Genomic DNA, 13,320 nt, shown 5'->3' with positions numbered 1-13,320 from the left:
CTCCTAAGGCTATTTAAAGGTGTGAGGAGAAATCACACATCTTCACAATGTCTCATGGCTTACAATGCTTGCTGTGCTATGTTGAGGTGTAGCACAGCGTATATCCTGTGCTCCGAGTGAAAGTTACAAAATTTCCTGTTTTCAGTTTTTTCTTCTTCATAATTTGAATTACTTGCACAACGTGTCCACAACATTTCAAATTTCTGTTTTGAAAATGTATAAAGTTGCTTGAATCCAGAGAAGTGTGAGCATTGTTCCACACATGGAACAGGGTTTGGGCTTGTCTCTGTTCTGCTGCAACAGTGTGTGATGTGGTGAGAGGAATTTGTGGAAATGGCGATCTCTCCTTGAACAAACTGAAGTGCCTTCTATTATATACCTACATATTATCTCCACCCGTACATGCTAGGGGGTGCACTGGATTTGGACAAAGGCTTAAGACAAGTTGGAATGTACAGTATTTGAGGAAAACTGAGCACATCTGAGGTTAAACAGGAGCTGTACAAAGCTGCACAATTCAAAGCAAAGACGCCTGAAGTGTTTCGGCCATCAAGGTATCAAATAAATGCTGCAGACAGTATACTAAAAACAAACCTCTTAAGTTTACTACGTATATAAGGAAGATGTTGGAATGTGAGGCAAAAGGGAGAAGCTTTACAAAATCCATCTTTAGGAAAACACCAGGATCAGGAAGGTGCAGAGGGATTTCCTTCATAACTTGCAATCAGGGTGATTTATTTTATCAGTACTTTCTTGTTCTGTGCTTTGGGGTCCAAATATGTTCAGTGCACACCCTTAATACATACACACTTAAAAATGTAAAATTTAGAATAGAAGACAAGATGTTAGTCATAAGACAGTTCTGGACATAGCTCATTGTTATCACATGTGTGCTATGTGCAGAAAGGTTCTATGCTGGACATCTCCAGTTAAAGCATGCCATGTAAAATATAGCTATGATTGCCAAAATATTAATATTTATCAGGCTGGGAAAGGTATCTGCATGAGACCTTGGAGAGTTTAGTATTGAATTTGCTGAAACAGTTTGACTTGGTATATAGCAGCAACTTATGTTTAAGAGAGAAATTGTGGTTATGTTTAATAAGAGAGATAAGGGGCCTAACAAGAAGAGAATTGGGTGAATGAAGACCCTGCATTGAAGAAAATAGAAATACAGTAATAGAGGGGGGAAATATGCTGGACTTTTATTACTGTGATTCTTTAGTAATAGCAAACCCCTCAAAGCATGGGGTGGTGGACTAAAATTGATTCATTGAAATCTGAGTGAACCTGAAGGAAGCAAGAGATCACAGCACCATATGGGAAAGAGGACAACAATTATGACTAAGCAGCAGTGAGGATCAGGGAATCCAGATGTTCTGTGACTCATACCACTTCCTAGGCTTTGGGGCAGCAGAAATCCAATTATTGGTAGCAGCTTAGAACAGTACTTCGTAATGGAAAAAATTCCATCGCAAACTGACCCAAGTTTATTGTGGAAAGAGCTAATTGTTATAGGGATGGTCAGCTCTAGGCAGAGGCTCAGTGAGGAGGAGTTGCTAGGGCAAGTACATCAGTAATCCCAGGGGTAAAGAGGGTAAGTGTTTCTTAGAACAGGGATGGCTACTCCCCAGTTTGCAGAGTTTTCTGGCAAAATATTTTGTTTGTTGGCAAAATAATAATCATAATACTACTACTACTGGAAACAGTGATGGAGTGGGTGGAGCTCAGAGGCCTGCTAGGGATGTAAATTGCCTGATCTCATCATCAGGTTGTTACTTTGTTGACCGGAGTGGGATCAATAGCCCTTTCCCTAACTCATCTGCACAAATCAGCTAAGGAGGGAGCTATGTGTCTGTGTGTATGCCTGCCTTGTGTGTGTGCATGTACATGTGTGAGTGTAGGATGGCCATACCCACTTTTAGACCCACCCATTGCTGGCATGCAGCCTCCAAAACATCAAGAATATCAAAATACCTAAAGTTGGTCCTATGTGTTAGGGAATGTGCACCTCAAACATGGATTTTATTGTTTTATACTGTTTGAGGCAGCAAAGATAGTCACACAGTAGGAGAGAAACTGGACAGACTAAATTCAAAGTTAAGATTTTCAAAACATTTTGATTTGAAGTTCAGAGAAATGTTTATGTATTCTTGCTTGGTTAAACTAACTGGTCACCTTTTGTGGCACTGTGATGAAGGGTCCAGATATTGCTCCATAAAACGTATGGGAAATCTGAATACCAGGAAAGTACTCTGAGTTGACAGTTCTATATAAATTGAACTTAGTGGGGCTTATTCCAGAATAAACGTATATAGCATTGAGCTGTGATCCAAAAAGTATGAGAAAAGTGGAAACTGTTCGATTCTTTATGCCTTCAGTCTACTATATATTTTAGAAAGTTGTCTGTTCTCTCTGCATTTCGGCACCAGTTAAGATATTGTAACCAAATGTTGGTTCCTGAGAGGAAGGACCATGATTTTGTCTGTCTTTGGATATACAGTGGGACACCATTTCAATCAAGATGTCAGACAGCACTGATTTTAACCACTGCACAGATTTTTTGGTTTCTTAGAGTTCTCGAGCAGTGCTGGGTATGAGGCTGCTAATGCTTTAATAACACCCACATTTTTATTTCAAGGAATAATTCACAGTTATGTAATACAGATCTTATAACATTACTAGCTTTTCTAGAAGATTATGTGACATTTATTTCTCCCCTAGCATACTCAAATAATAGTAAAATTATAGAGTACCTCTAATATTCTTGGAAGAGTTTAACTTTTTTGGTTTGACCCTTCCAAGAAGCCATTGTGCTGCAAAATTTTAAAAGGCACATTGGCACCTATAAGTTATTTCAATCTTTTTATTATAAGATGCCTTTCTATCTCTTCATTATAGCATAAGTAGGTGTTGGAAAGTGCAGGTCTGCTAATTTGGGCTCCATACTATCTTTGTTATCTGGTGGTACCATGTTATTTAATGATGAGCATTGAAAAGCATCACAAAATGGAAACAAACAAAACCAAATAAGGATATTTTGTTCAGAAGGGTTGGAATGGCATGACAGCTGAAGAGCCATACAAATATTTTGTGAGAAACCTCAATCTAGATACTAATTTGAGGCCTGCTTCAGATATTAATTGAAAGCTCTAACCTTTTGGTTATGCATGCATTTCCTCTGAAGCAAAAACAGATTGCTAAAGGTTAAATGTTGTCTTGGTTGTTAGCTCCACAGGGAAAGTACCCATGCCGTTAGTAGATTGTAGCCTTAGAACTCAGTCTACTGAGTGTTGACACTGTGCAAGATTTATTAACTGCTGTTAGACCTACCAGGATGTGGTGCTAATTAGATTGTACTGTTCCCTAAACCATCTTTACAGTGTTATTTAATATAGGAGGTTGTGGATGATTATACTGGTTATACGTGTATAACCAGTGAATGTACCATTTCTCCCCCATATAAAAGTAATAATATAATGGGTGGGGTGCTTTGAGTGAGAAGGATTGCTAGTATATCTCATGATGCTGCAGGCATAATGGGACTGTGTTAATGTACATATCTACATAGGTGCTATTTCAAGTGATTGTATATCATAGGTTCCAGCTTTGTTTCCTCATCTGTATAACTATACAGAAATAACATAGGTTGTTCCTACACAGAAATAAAATCCATGCAAATGATTAACAGATCTTTGTAGAGGATTAGTAAGAATAACCAATTTCACTTTTAATCCAACCTGAAAGCAGTAACAGAGTTTATTTGGTGATTTTCGAATAGATCTAGATGCAGTAAGTGACCTAAGCCAATGATCTTTCCATTTTCATCCTACTTAGCACAGGTCCAGATAACATATTCTTTCTAGGAAAAGGTGCAAGAAGTTAATTGAAATGAGCAGGAATGTTTTAAAGCACTTCTTGAAAATGAATAATAAGGGAGACAAAGCTCACTAGGAAGGCAGTCCACAAAATCATTGCTCAACTATAGCATAAGGCAGGTGACCAGCATATTACAACTTAAGTTTGTTATTTCTGTTTTAAATTTATGATATTTTGTATCCCCTAGGTATGGCAGAAACTGCCTCATTCAGTTTGAGGATTTTGCTAATACAAATGCATTCCGTCTTCTGAATAAATATCGCAACCTATACTGCACTTTCAATGATGACATTCAAGGTAATAAAATATATCTATTGTTCTAGTTAAAGAGAAAAACTGTCAACTTTAATAATTTTGAATATAAATAAAATATATATCCAGTTAGGTTATTCAGTTGTGCTTGAGGAGATTCATAGAATGACCATATAAGGTCAGAGGCCATCATTAGTTTGGTAGTTTGGTTCGTATAATTGCTTGCAGTGTCATTGAAATATTGTGTCCAAGTAATATTGTGGGTTTTTATTATTATTTTTCTAAGAATATATGTGCTGGTACAGCAAGATTAAGGATTAGATTGTTAGTCACATATTCCTTCTCTGCTTCAACATTTTAAAGCCAAACTTGTGTTAATTTTGTTCGTTTGGAATTTCTCCAGTTTTATTTTTTTTAAAAAATTATATTTATTGACATTTTCAACTTAAGATTTACATTCACATTACCATCTTACATCATATCATAAACAACCAACAAAAAAGAAAAAAGAAACAAAAATGAACAAGAAAAAATTACAAAAAAGGCAAAAAGCAAAATAGGAAAAAAAGAAAAGAAAAAGACAAAGCAAAAAGAAAAATCCAACTAATATTCCTGACTCTATTCTAATTGTGACTTCCTCGCTCCTCCCTTTCCGAGTCTAAAACAACCTCAATTTGGCAATTTTTCATTTTTCATTATTTACCAATTACAGACATCTCCGTTTTATTCTTATTCTAATACCATATATATATATAATTTTTTTACCACATAATAAATTTCTTTTTACTCTAAATATTCCCTTTAGCCTATTATTTATTCACTAAAATTATTCTAACTTATACAATTCATATTCTAGCATCTCACTTAACTCCATAAATTCTACAATCTTCCCTCCTTCACCCTGTGACCAGTCCCCGGAAATCCTGAACCAACTCCTGTGTACAATCCAAGTCAAAACCATTTTATCAGTCCCTCATTTACACTCCATCTCAACCCACTCCATCTCTTACCCACTCCAGCCCAACTTCTTCCACCCAGCACCCCCTCTGCCAACCCCCCACTGGTTTCTTCTTTTTCTTGTCCCGCCATTTAAAAAGTCCTTCGCCTGGATCTTGCCTCCCTCCTCTCACTAAGGAGGTTCGGATCCAGGTCACTTTCTTCGGCACAGCTTGGTTGTTGTTACCAGGGACCTGCCCCCCCCTCTCACTGAGAGAAGCAGCTCCTGGAAATCTATGTCCAATACAGCTCTTTTATTGTAACGAAGGTCCCGCGCAACCTCTCTCACCGGTTGCACATCGTTCAAAGTATAGAGCTCCTCTTGATCCTCTTCTTCTAATAAGTTCAAATTTTGATCCTCCAAAATTTCCTGCTGTGTCTCTAAGCTGACAGTTGGAGAGAACTGGTGCAGGGGTTCAAATCAGTAACTTTGTAAGTCTTCGATACTCCTTTACTCCCGTCGCAACTTCTTGAATTTTCCCCCAGACACTTTGTAGTCCATTCTCCCACATCTTGCCAGATTGTTTAGTCTATCTATATCCTTTGTCTTCTCAGGTTACAATATGGCGAATAGGCTGTTGTGTCAGAGACGGAATCAAAGTTAAGTTGGCCCAAGCCTCCAAGTTCCCATCACCGGGCTGCTGGAGAGCTCGTTAAAAATCAATCCAAATTTTTGCAGAAATCCACGTAATAAATCCTTCACCTCCCCTTGGCTCCGCTACCCCGGGGAGGGATACAAGTTTTCCTTTTAGCAAAGTTCAAAGTCCCGTTCCAGCGCTATGGCTGCAGGCTTGTCAATTGCATCTTATTCCCTCGGTGAGGGGGGGGAACGACCTCCGTTTACTTTAAAATTCCCCTCCAAAGTCCAAATTCATTCCAAATTTTTAAAGAATCTTTGTTACTCACGATCTAATTCTTAATTTGAAGGTATCTGGTGCTCTGAAGCGACAGCTTAGGGCTTCACTCCGCCGAGGTAGCGAATGGATCCAAGGCTCCGTCCCGGACTGACTGCTCTCGGAGCTCAAACATCGAGCTGCCGGGTATCAGCCAGGACCTAGGGAGCTCCGCTGGATCTTCACGACCCCCGAAAGCCAAATCGGGGGATTTTTCGGGTGGCCGCGTCGCCCAGGCGGCTCACCCCTTCCTCGGCGGGGCCAGGGTTCTCGGAGATCGAGAAACCCGTGCCGAGCACTAATGGCGCCAGACCGGAAGTCGAATTTCTCCAGTTTTAGTTAAGATGTGAAAAAGGCTGAAATAAAATGAAGGATGGTTTCTTCATCACCTACCCAGCTCATTTTTTTCAGATGTAGAAGAAATTCTTCTACAGTTCCTGGGTGATGACACAGGAAAAGAGGACATGAAGGTTGCACATAGGTTAATGAGCACTTGAGGAAATTGCAGTGCCCCAAACTGGCAATTATTATTGAAAGTAGCATCAATTTAGTTATGACATGACAGATGTGCAGACTGAGACATCTTTGATAACTTTCTTTCCCAGATAGTGGAATGCACAACGTCTGGAAATAAAGGTGTTTTAAATGTGTTGTAAAGTATAAATGGATACTGAGGAGTCCTGAGCCCGGTTCTGACTGGGGAGGGCGGGGTATAAATAAAAAATTATTATTATTATTATCCCTATTCTTGCCTCTCAATCATGGGGAGAGAATAATGATTACTGTAGGTAGCCGTGTTGGTCTGACGTAGTCGAAACAAAATAAAAAAATTCCACTTAGTTGGTCTTTAAGGTGCTACTGGAATGAATTTTTTTATTTTGTTTTGTCTAATCCTATATACAAATGGACTTGAATGCTATTGCTAGCAGAAACAACTGTGCATATATAATTGCATGTTGGTGGTGGTGGCAGCTTTTCTCACCTCTGCCTCAAATATGCTTATCTTCATTTGCATATTTATGTGTGCTGGAGGGGCTGGAGTATAGAGATTTGGTACAGCTAGTGTATGCCTGGTAATAAGTGAACAAGGCAACAGAACCAGATTGTCTGGACATATCTGATGTTTCCAGTCTGCTTCTCCTGGTATTTATTAAGTGGTGAATGGCAGTGTCTGGTCCTGGCAAAAAGAACTGATTAAGTTTGAAAGGTTTGTTTGGGAGGAATTCAATATCATGCAGTTACAAAGGTTTCATCAGTGCAGGCATTTCTGCTTCCTTGATGGAACAATGTCCCTCTCTTCCCCCCATGTGCTGCTCTGGTGGTTCTCCCAACCCCCCAGAACCAATTTCTGAAAGTGCAGGAAACACATGAGGGGAGTGGGGAAAGCCCAATTATGCTAGCTAATTCTTTGTGCAGGCTTCCACTAGTGGAACCAGTTAGGCTTGTTTGTTTGTTTATTTCATTTAAATCCCACCTTTGCTTGAAGGAGCTCATGATGGTGTAAATAGTTTTCCTCTCATTATTTTTTAAGTAAAATATCTATACTATTATTACAGAGCAATTCTTTACATCAATTAGGCAAGGATGTCCATACCTGTGCTGGTGGAAAAGCCACTGCAGTATATACAGGCTCAGCTTAGGAGGGAAGAGGAAAGCTGTGGTGGTGTAGTGGTTAGAGTGCTGGTTTGGGACTGGGGTACTCCAGATTCAGATTCCCACTCATTCATGAAGCTCACTAAGGGACATGAGCCACCAGTCTCCATCTTTCAGCCTGATCTGCCTCCTGGGGTTGATAAATGTAAATGTAAATTAACACACCACATAGTTCCCCAGAGAGGAAAGGTGAGATAAATCAATATCCCAAAATAGTGCATCCTTGGAAAAACAAACAAAATCCACTAATCAGGTATTGTGCTAGCCACTGCTGTTTTTCTAGAAAAAGAGGGTACCAGAACTCACCTCCCTTGTTCTCTTAGAATGGCAAGAGTGCACCTGAGAGGTGATAGAAGGTGTTCCCATGAGTTTCCCCTGAAAAAGCCTGGTGCTAGCAATGATGCTTGCGTGCCACTCACTGTTAGAGAGAGCCAATGAATGACAGGGATTCCCCACCCTCCAGCATACCACCTGACATCACCACATATATAGCAATGTCATAACATTGCAATCCATCAGCCCTGGTTGTACCACAGGCAGGGTTTGGAAGCTCCTTGTGCTCCTCACAATTACTGTATGGCAGCACAACACATGAAAGGAAAGAAATGGAGCCCATGCAACACAGCACTCAGGTAGTTGCATCTGCAGAGAGCTCACATAACCCTTTAGTAACAAGGGTTAAAGACCTACCAAGGAAGGGGAAGGTCTTTTGGCCAAGCAGCCAAAGGGAGTGCTCAGGATATGCAACAAGGGGCACCACAAACACACACTGATAGCAGCAATCTCTAGTGACTCATTGCACAGGGTACAAACTTGAGAAGCATGAGATGGGAAACAGACCTGCTGGGGAAGAGGCAACATGCTGCCACTCGCTTTTTGCAGGCTTGGTCAAAAAACTAAAAACAAAACCCACACATATAACTCACAACACCATGTCAGAGACAAAAGAGAACAGCAGGAGGAACAATTTTGACAGCGGAAGAGCTCCACCAACATAATATGGTGGTGTCGTATCTTGCATTCTGTCATGTAGTTAGGCTTCCATTAAATTCCTATGATCCCTATGCCAAAAGAGCTTATGCATAGGATTGCATCTCTCCTGCTATTGGCTGTGTGATGTGTTAATTTCATTTTCAAGCAGAAAAAGGTTGATAGCCAAGATGAAAAGTAAGCCAACTCTCATAGTGCTTACTGTTGATGCAAGTTTTGCTTGCTTGAGAATTACAATATTCGTCTTTTAGGAATGAACCTGAAGACACAATTAGGTTGTTTTATATAAATTGTTTGCTATTAATAGTAGTCATATGGATTTTTGTGTGCTAGTAAAATGTTTACTGCAAATGTTGAAATCTTTGGCTTGCCTGCTCAGTTGTTTTTATTTCCCGGGCTCTTGTCTCATAACTTATTTTCAGTGTTTCTTACATCTGTTTTCAAAGTGTGCAGATTGCAAGACTATGCCATGGCCAACAGCATTCATTGTCCAATATACTGAGTAGTGACAGACAGAGCAACCCAAGGTTCCAGAGGAGACTAATGAAGTGGAATTAAGCAGTGAATCCACTGCCATGTCCGAAGCCCTGCTATTCTTGCTGTCTAGGGTAGAAGGGGAGGGCAATTTTACAGTTTTTGCCTGTGTTTGCTCCAGGCTACTGGAAAGGGTGCTCACTTTGGATGCATCAACAGCTCTGCTCCACACTGCTCCTGTTTAGCAGCCTTATGATAGTTACAGTACTGCCGTTGGGGACACCACTGGTAGTAGTGTGAGCTCTGCTACAATTTTGGCGGATGCCCTGTAGAGGTGGAACCCTGGCCAGCAGAGCCTGCTGGAGCAACATGTCCACCTCATCCTAACTCCACCCTGTGGTGTGGATCAGGGGTTACAATGACTCTGTTATTGTAGCTAGTTGGCTGCATGTCTCCTAAGAAACTGACATTTTTATTCCAAAGGGCATTGGAAGCTATTATTTGCTTTTACTTTAACCACTGATTCTACTTTAGTTACTTAATTTTAAACATTTTAATCTAATTTAATATTATTGTACAATAATAAGGACTAAAGAATAGTAATAGAAAGAGGGGACAGAACAGATAGCAATAATACATTGTGATAGAGAGTTAAATAAATGTAAATGAATTATATCATCTACTTTTGAGAGGGAAGAAGGGGCATTCAGAGTAATCAATTTAAGGATTATAGCTTTGTTGAATTTGGGATTCAACCTCAAGAATAAAATGTAGCTCAAACATGGCACCAAATACCGTTAAGTGTTGCATTCCTGTATCCAGGCATGTTGAAAGGAACAGTTTTCTGTTCTCTTTCTTTTTACCAGGTGGAGAAGGGAGGAGGCAATTGAGAGCAGGGAAATTGCACTGGAAAGAGAATGTTTAACCCTTTCCTATCAACTATTTCCCACACTTTAAGTCATTCTTCACTAGCAGATTTCCCCTCTGAGGTTCCAGGTCCATGCTTGCAAGAGAAAACAGCTAGAGTTGACAGAAAGCTCTTTGCAGAGTTTTGTCATTGTGCTGTATCTGTTGAATTAAATTAACGTGAAAGCAGTTTACATCTGTACTTTTATGAAAGCAGTGGCCAAATGAAGTATATGACAAATTAAAAAGCAAAGTGATCTGCCATGTCAGACATTTATAGATCTTTAATAAAACCAAAAATAAGTTTTGCTAAGGACATTGTGACACAGTAGAAGGGAGTCTGCTGCCCCATGAGGCTTAACAAGTATCCAGGATGTTTCCATTGAGCATGAGATTTTATTACAGAGCCCCTTCCACCCTTTAGCCAGAAGCAGCTGAAATTCACCAAGGTAAATGCAAAACTACTATGGTGAGGAGATGGAAGACCCACTTTAAACATCTGCTATTGTTGCAATATTCAGTCTACATGCTTACTTTTTAAAAAAAGGACAATGAGGAAGCACATAGCCTACCATCAAAAACATATGGAACATTCTTGGGAGTAGAGGGGAGATGTTAAATTGTGTGTGTTTGGTTAGAGTTGTTTCCCGTCCTGCACTTCAGTGGGCTGTCTCACAATGGTGATAGTGGTGTGGAAGTATTCAATAACGTAAAAGTAGTCTTCATCACTTGCTGCTGGTAATATTGCAGCTGATAGCCATTAGGTTCATGAGACATTTGCACATTTATACTCCACTGACAGTTGCAGTTGCTGTGCTACTAAAATTTTAAGTGGGGTGGGGGGGATGTTATTTGTATGCAGAATAAACACAATAGCTCTATGACAAAAGTGCAAGCTTGAGAGGAACAAGATGTTTGAACCCCAAAGTAACTTAGTAGAAATTTCATGGTTCTTGTATTATTATTTTTTAAATAATCCTCCGGAGAGTGCTTAGTATTCTTAATTTTTACAACATGTCATTGCCAGTTTGTGGCATGTATAACTTTAATCTGGTCTACATTGTTTATACTGAAAACAACTGGGAATATTCACTGGCCAGGTGTGACACATGGAAGTGCGGGATTTCTGTGCTGAAGATCACAATGGTCTAGAAAAGCAGATTTTCCTTACTATGCATTTGAAATTTATGTTAGCAGAAATTTTGCAGTCAAGACATTGCCTTTTGATGGAGCTTATGATCGCCTTGTTGTCCCTTTTCCTCCTCCTTTTGAAACAAAATGAAACTTTTGACCAGAAGTCAAATTTCTTCATGACATGTGGTTTATAGAACCCCTTCTTACATATTATGCAGTTTGCATAACCTTATTTAAGGTCATATTTAGTAATATTTTATTTAATGTGTTACTTTGATGTGGACATCAGCCTTGTGGGAATAATATGTAACTAGTAATTCAATTATCACAATATGTAAAATATATAATTCTACAATAAATACAGTAAAATACCAAACATTTGATATGTGTGTGTGTGTGTGTGTGTGTGTGTGTGTGTAAGAGAGAGAGATTACTTTAAATGCATTTGGATTCAGTTACAAGTTACTTCATCCTTTAATTCTTATCAAAACAGTGTGTTTTCTCCATTGTTTTTACAGTAAGATATTGTTTCACAATGGGATTACTGTTATTTTATGAGTTGGACCATATTGAAACTATTTCTTGTGTACATCAACTTTCCAGATATATTTCCAGTATATGTGCCCTCTAGCATTCTTTATATTCCATTATGTAATATTACCCTACACCATAGGCTCAAATCAACATTTTAATGCCATTACAATAATTTTGTAGCCTTTGTAAGACAACTTCTACATGTTTTGTGCCCTGAGGACACCTCTTCTCATTTCAACAGATGTGCTATTGAAATCTATTAAAATAAGTCTTTTAAAAGGAAGTAGAATACATATTTTCAGATTGTTATTACATTGTAGTAGTATAATTAAACAAACATTAATTTAACCTTGCTGTGTTTGGTACTCATCCTGAGCTTAAAACAAAAATAAAAATCAATGTGCTGCAATTTAGTAGCAGAGGTTAACATTGCCATTAAGGACAGGATGACAAAGGGTAATTTGTTGGTAATTATTAGCAATGACACAAGTTAATTTTAAATTTGATGAAGTAAGTTCCATTTTATTTTTCAGGAACAGCATCAGTGGCTGTTGCAGGACTTCTTGCTGCTCTACGGATTACTGACAAAAAACTTTCAGATCACACAATACTGTTCCAGGGAGCAGGCGAGGTAATACACCATTTATCCAATTATTATATTTCCTGTTATTATCTTATTTTTAAAAGTGAAGGTACATATAGCAGGTGTTGCTGTGGTCTAAACCACTGAACCTCTTGGGCTTGCTGATCGTAAGGTCAGCAGTTTGAGTCCGCGTGACAGGGTGAGCTCCCGTTTGTCTGTCCCAGCTCCTGCCAGCCTAGCAGTTTGAAAGCATGGTAGCACGAGTAGATAAATAGGTACTGCTGCAGCGGGAAGGTAAATGGTGTTTCCGTGCGCTCTGGCTTTCGTCACTGTGTCCAATTGCACCAGAACCGGTTCAGTCATGCTGGCCACATGACATGGAAAGCTGTCTGTGGATAAATGTTGGCTCCCTCAGCCTGAAAGCAAGATAAGCACCGCACCCCAAATTGGACTGAACTTAACCGTCCAGGGGTCCTTTAACTTTACATATAGCTTTCCTATTATTGACTAAGGCTAAAAGAACCTAATAAAGTTATATTCCTGAAGCTAAACAGGTCTGAGTGTCTGAATGGGGGTTTGCCTGGGTTGGAACCCCATGTACACCACCTTCCAGGATGAAAGAAAGGTACAACAGATGCATAACAATAAACAAATAAGCTGGCCAGTTAGTACTGTATATAGAACCCAAAGGCTCCATTGAAGCATTTCCTTGTTAAAAATTAACTCCTGATACAAGCATTTGGCCCTTGCTGTCCATTCAACCCCTTGCTCAACCACCCCCATCATTTTTTATTTTTTATTGGTATGAAAGTAACTTCAGTTTAAAATTTATAGATTGTGTCTATTAAGTTTTCTTCTTCACATTCACATACAATACATCCCCTTGCAGGCACCTTCAGTCCTTCCCGTCATAATATTTGAAGGCTATCACCCAAAAGAATCAATTTATTAACCAGATGCAAGGTCAATTAGTAAAAAACAATAATGACTACCACCACACAAAAAAAATATTTTTCATGGCATAAA

General features: G+C 39.2%; 2 protein-coding genes across 7 annotated transcripts in view; one reads left to right on the top strand and one right to left on the bottom strand.

Moving 5' to 3' along the window:
- Positions 1–13,320, top strand: part of ME1 (malic enzyme 1) — a 131,685-nt gene that overhangs the window by 94,368 nt on the left and 23,997 nt on the right. For both annotated transcript variants that reach the window (XM_035109508.3, XM_035109509.3), the window contains exons 7-8: positions 4,067–4,176; positions 12,245–12,342. In XM_035109508.3, the coding sequence (XP_034965399.1) occupies positions 4,067–4,176; positions 12,245–12,342 (208 nt within the window). The remainder of the gene's footprint in view (positions 1–4,066; positions 4,177–12,244; positions 12,343–13,320) is intronic.
- Positions 1–13,320, bottom strand: part of LOC118082296 (uncharacterized) — a 128,038-nt gene that overhangs the window by 94,812 nt on the left and 19,906 nt on the right. The gene's annotated exons all lie outside the window — the stretch shown is intronic.

The sequence above is a fragment of the Zootoca vivipara genome, chromosome 3, assembly GCF_965207765.1.
Source record: "Zootoca vivipara chromosome 3, rZooViv2.hap1.1, whole genome shotgun sequence".
Lineage (NCBI taxonomy): Eukaryota > Metazoa > Chordata > Lepidosauria > Squamata > Lacertidae > Zootoca > Zootoca vivipara.
This window is presented reverse-complemented; position numbering and strand designations above follow the sequence as displayed.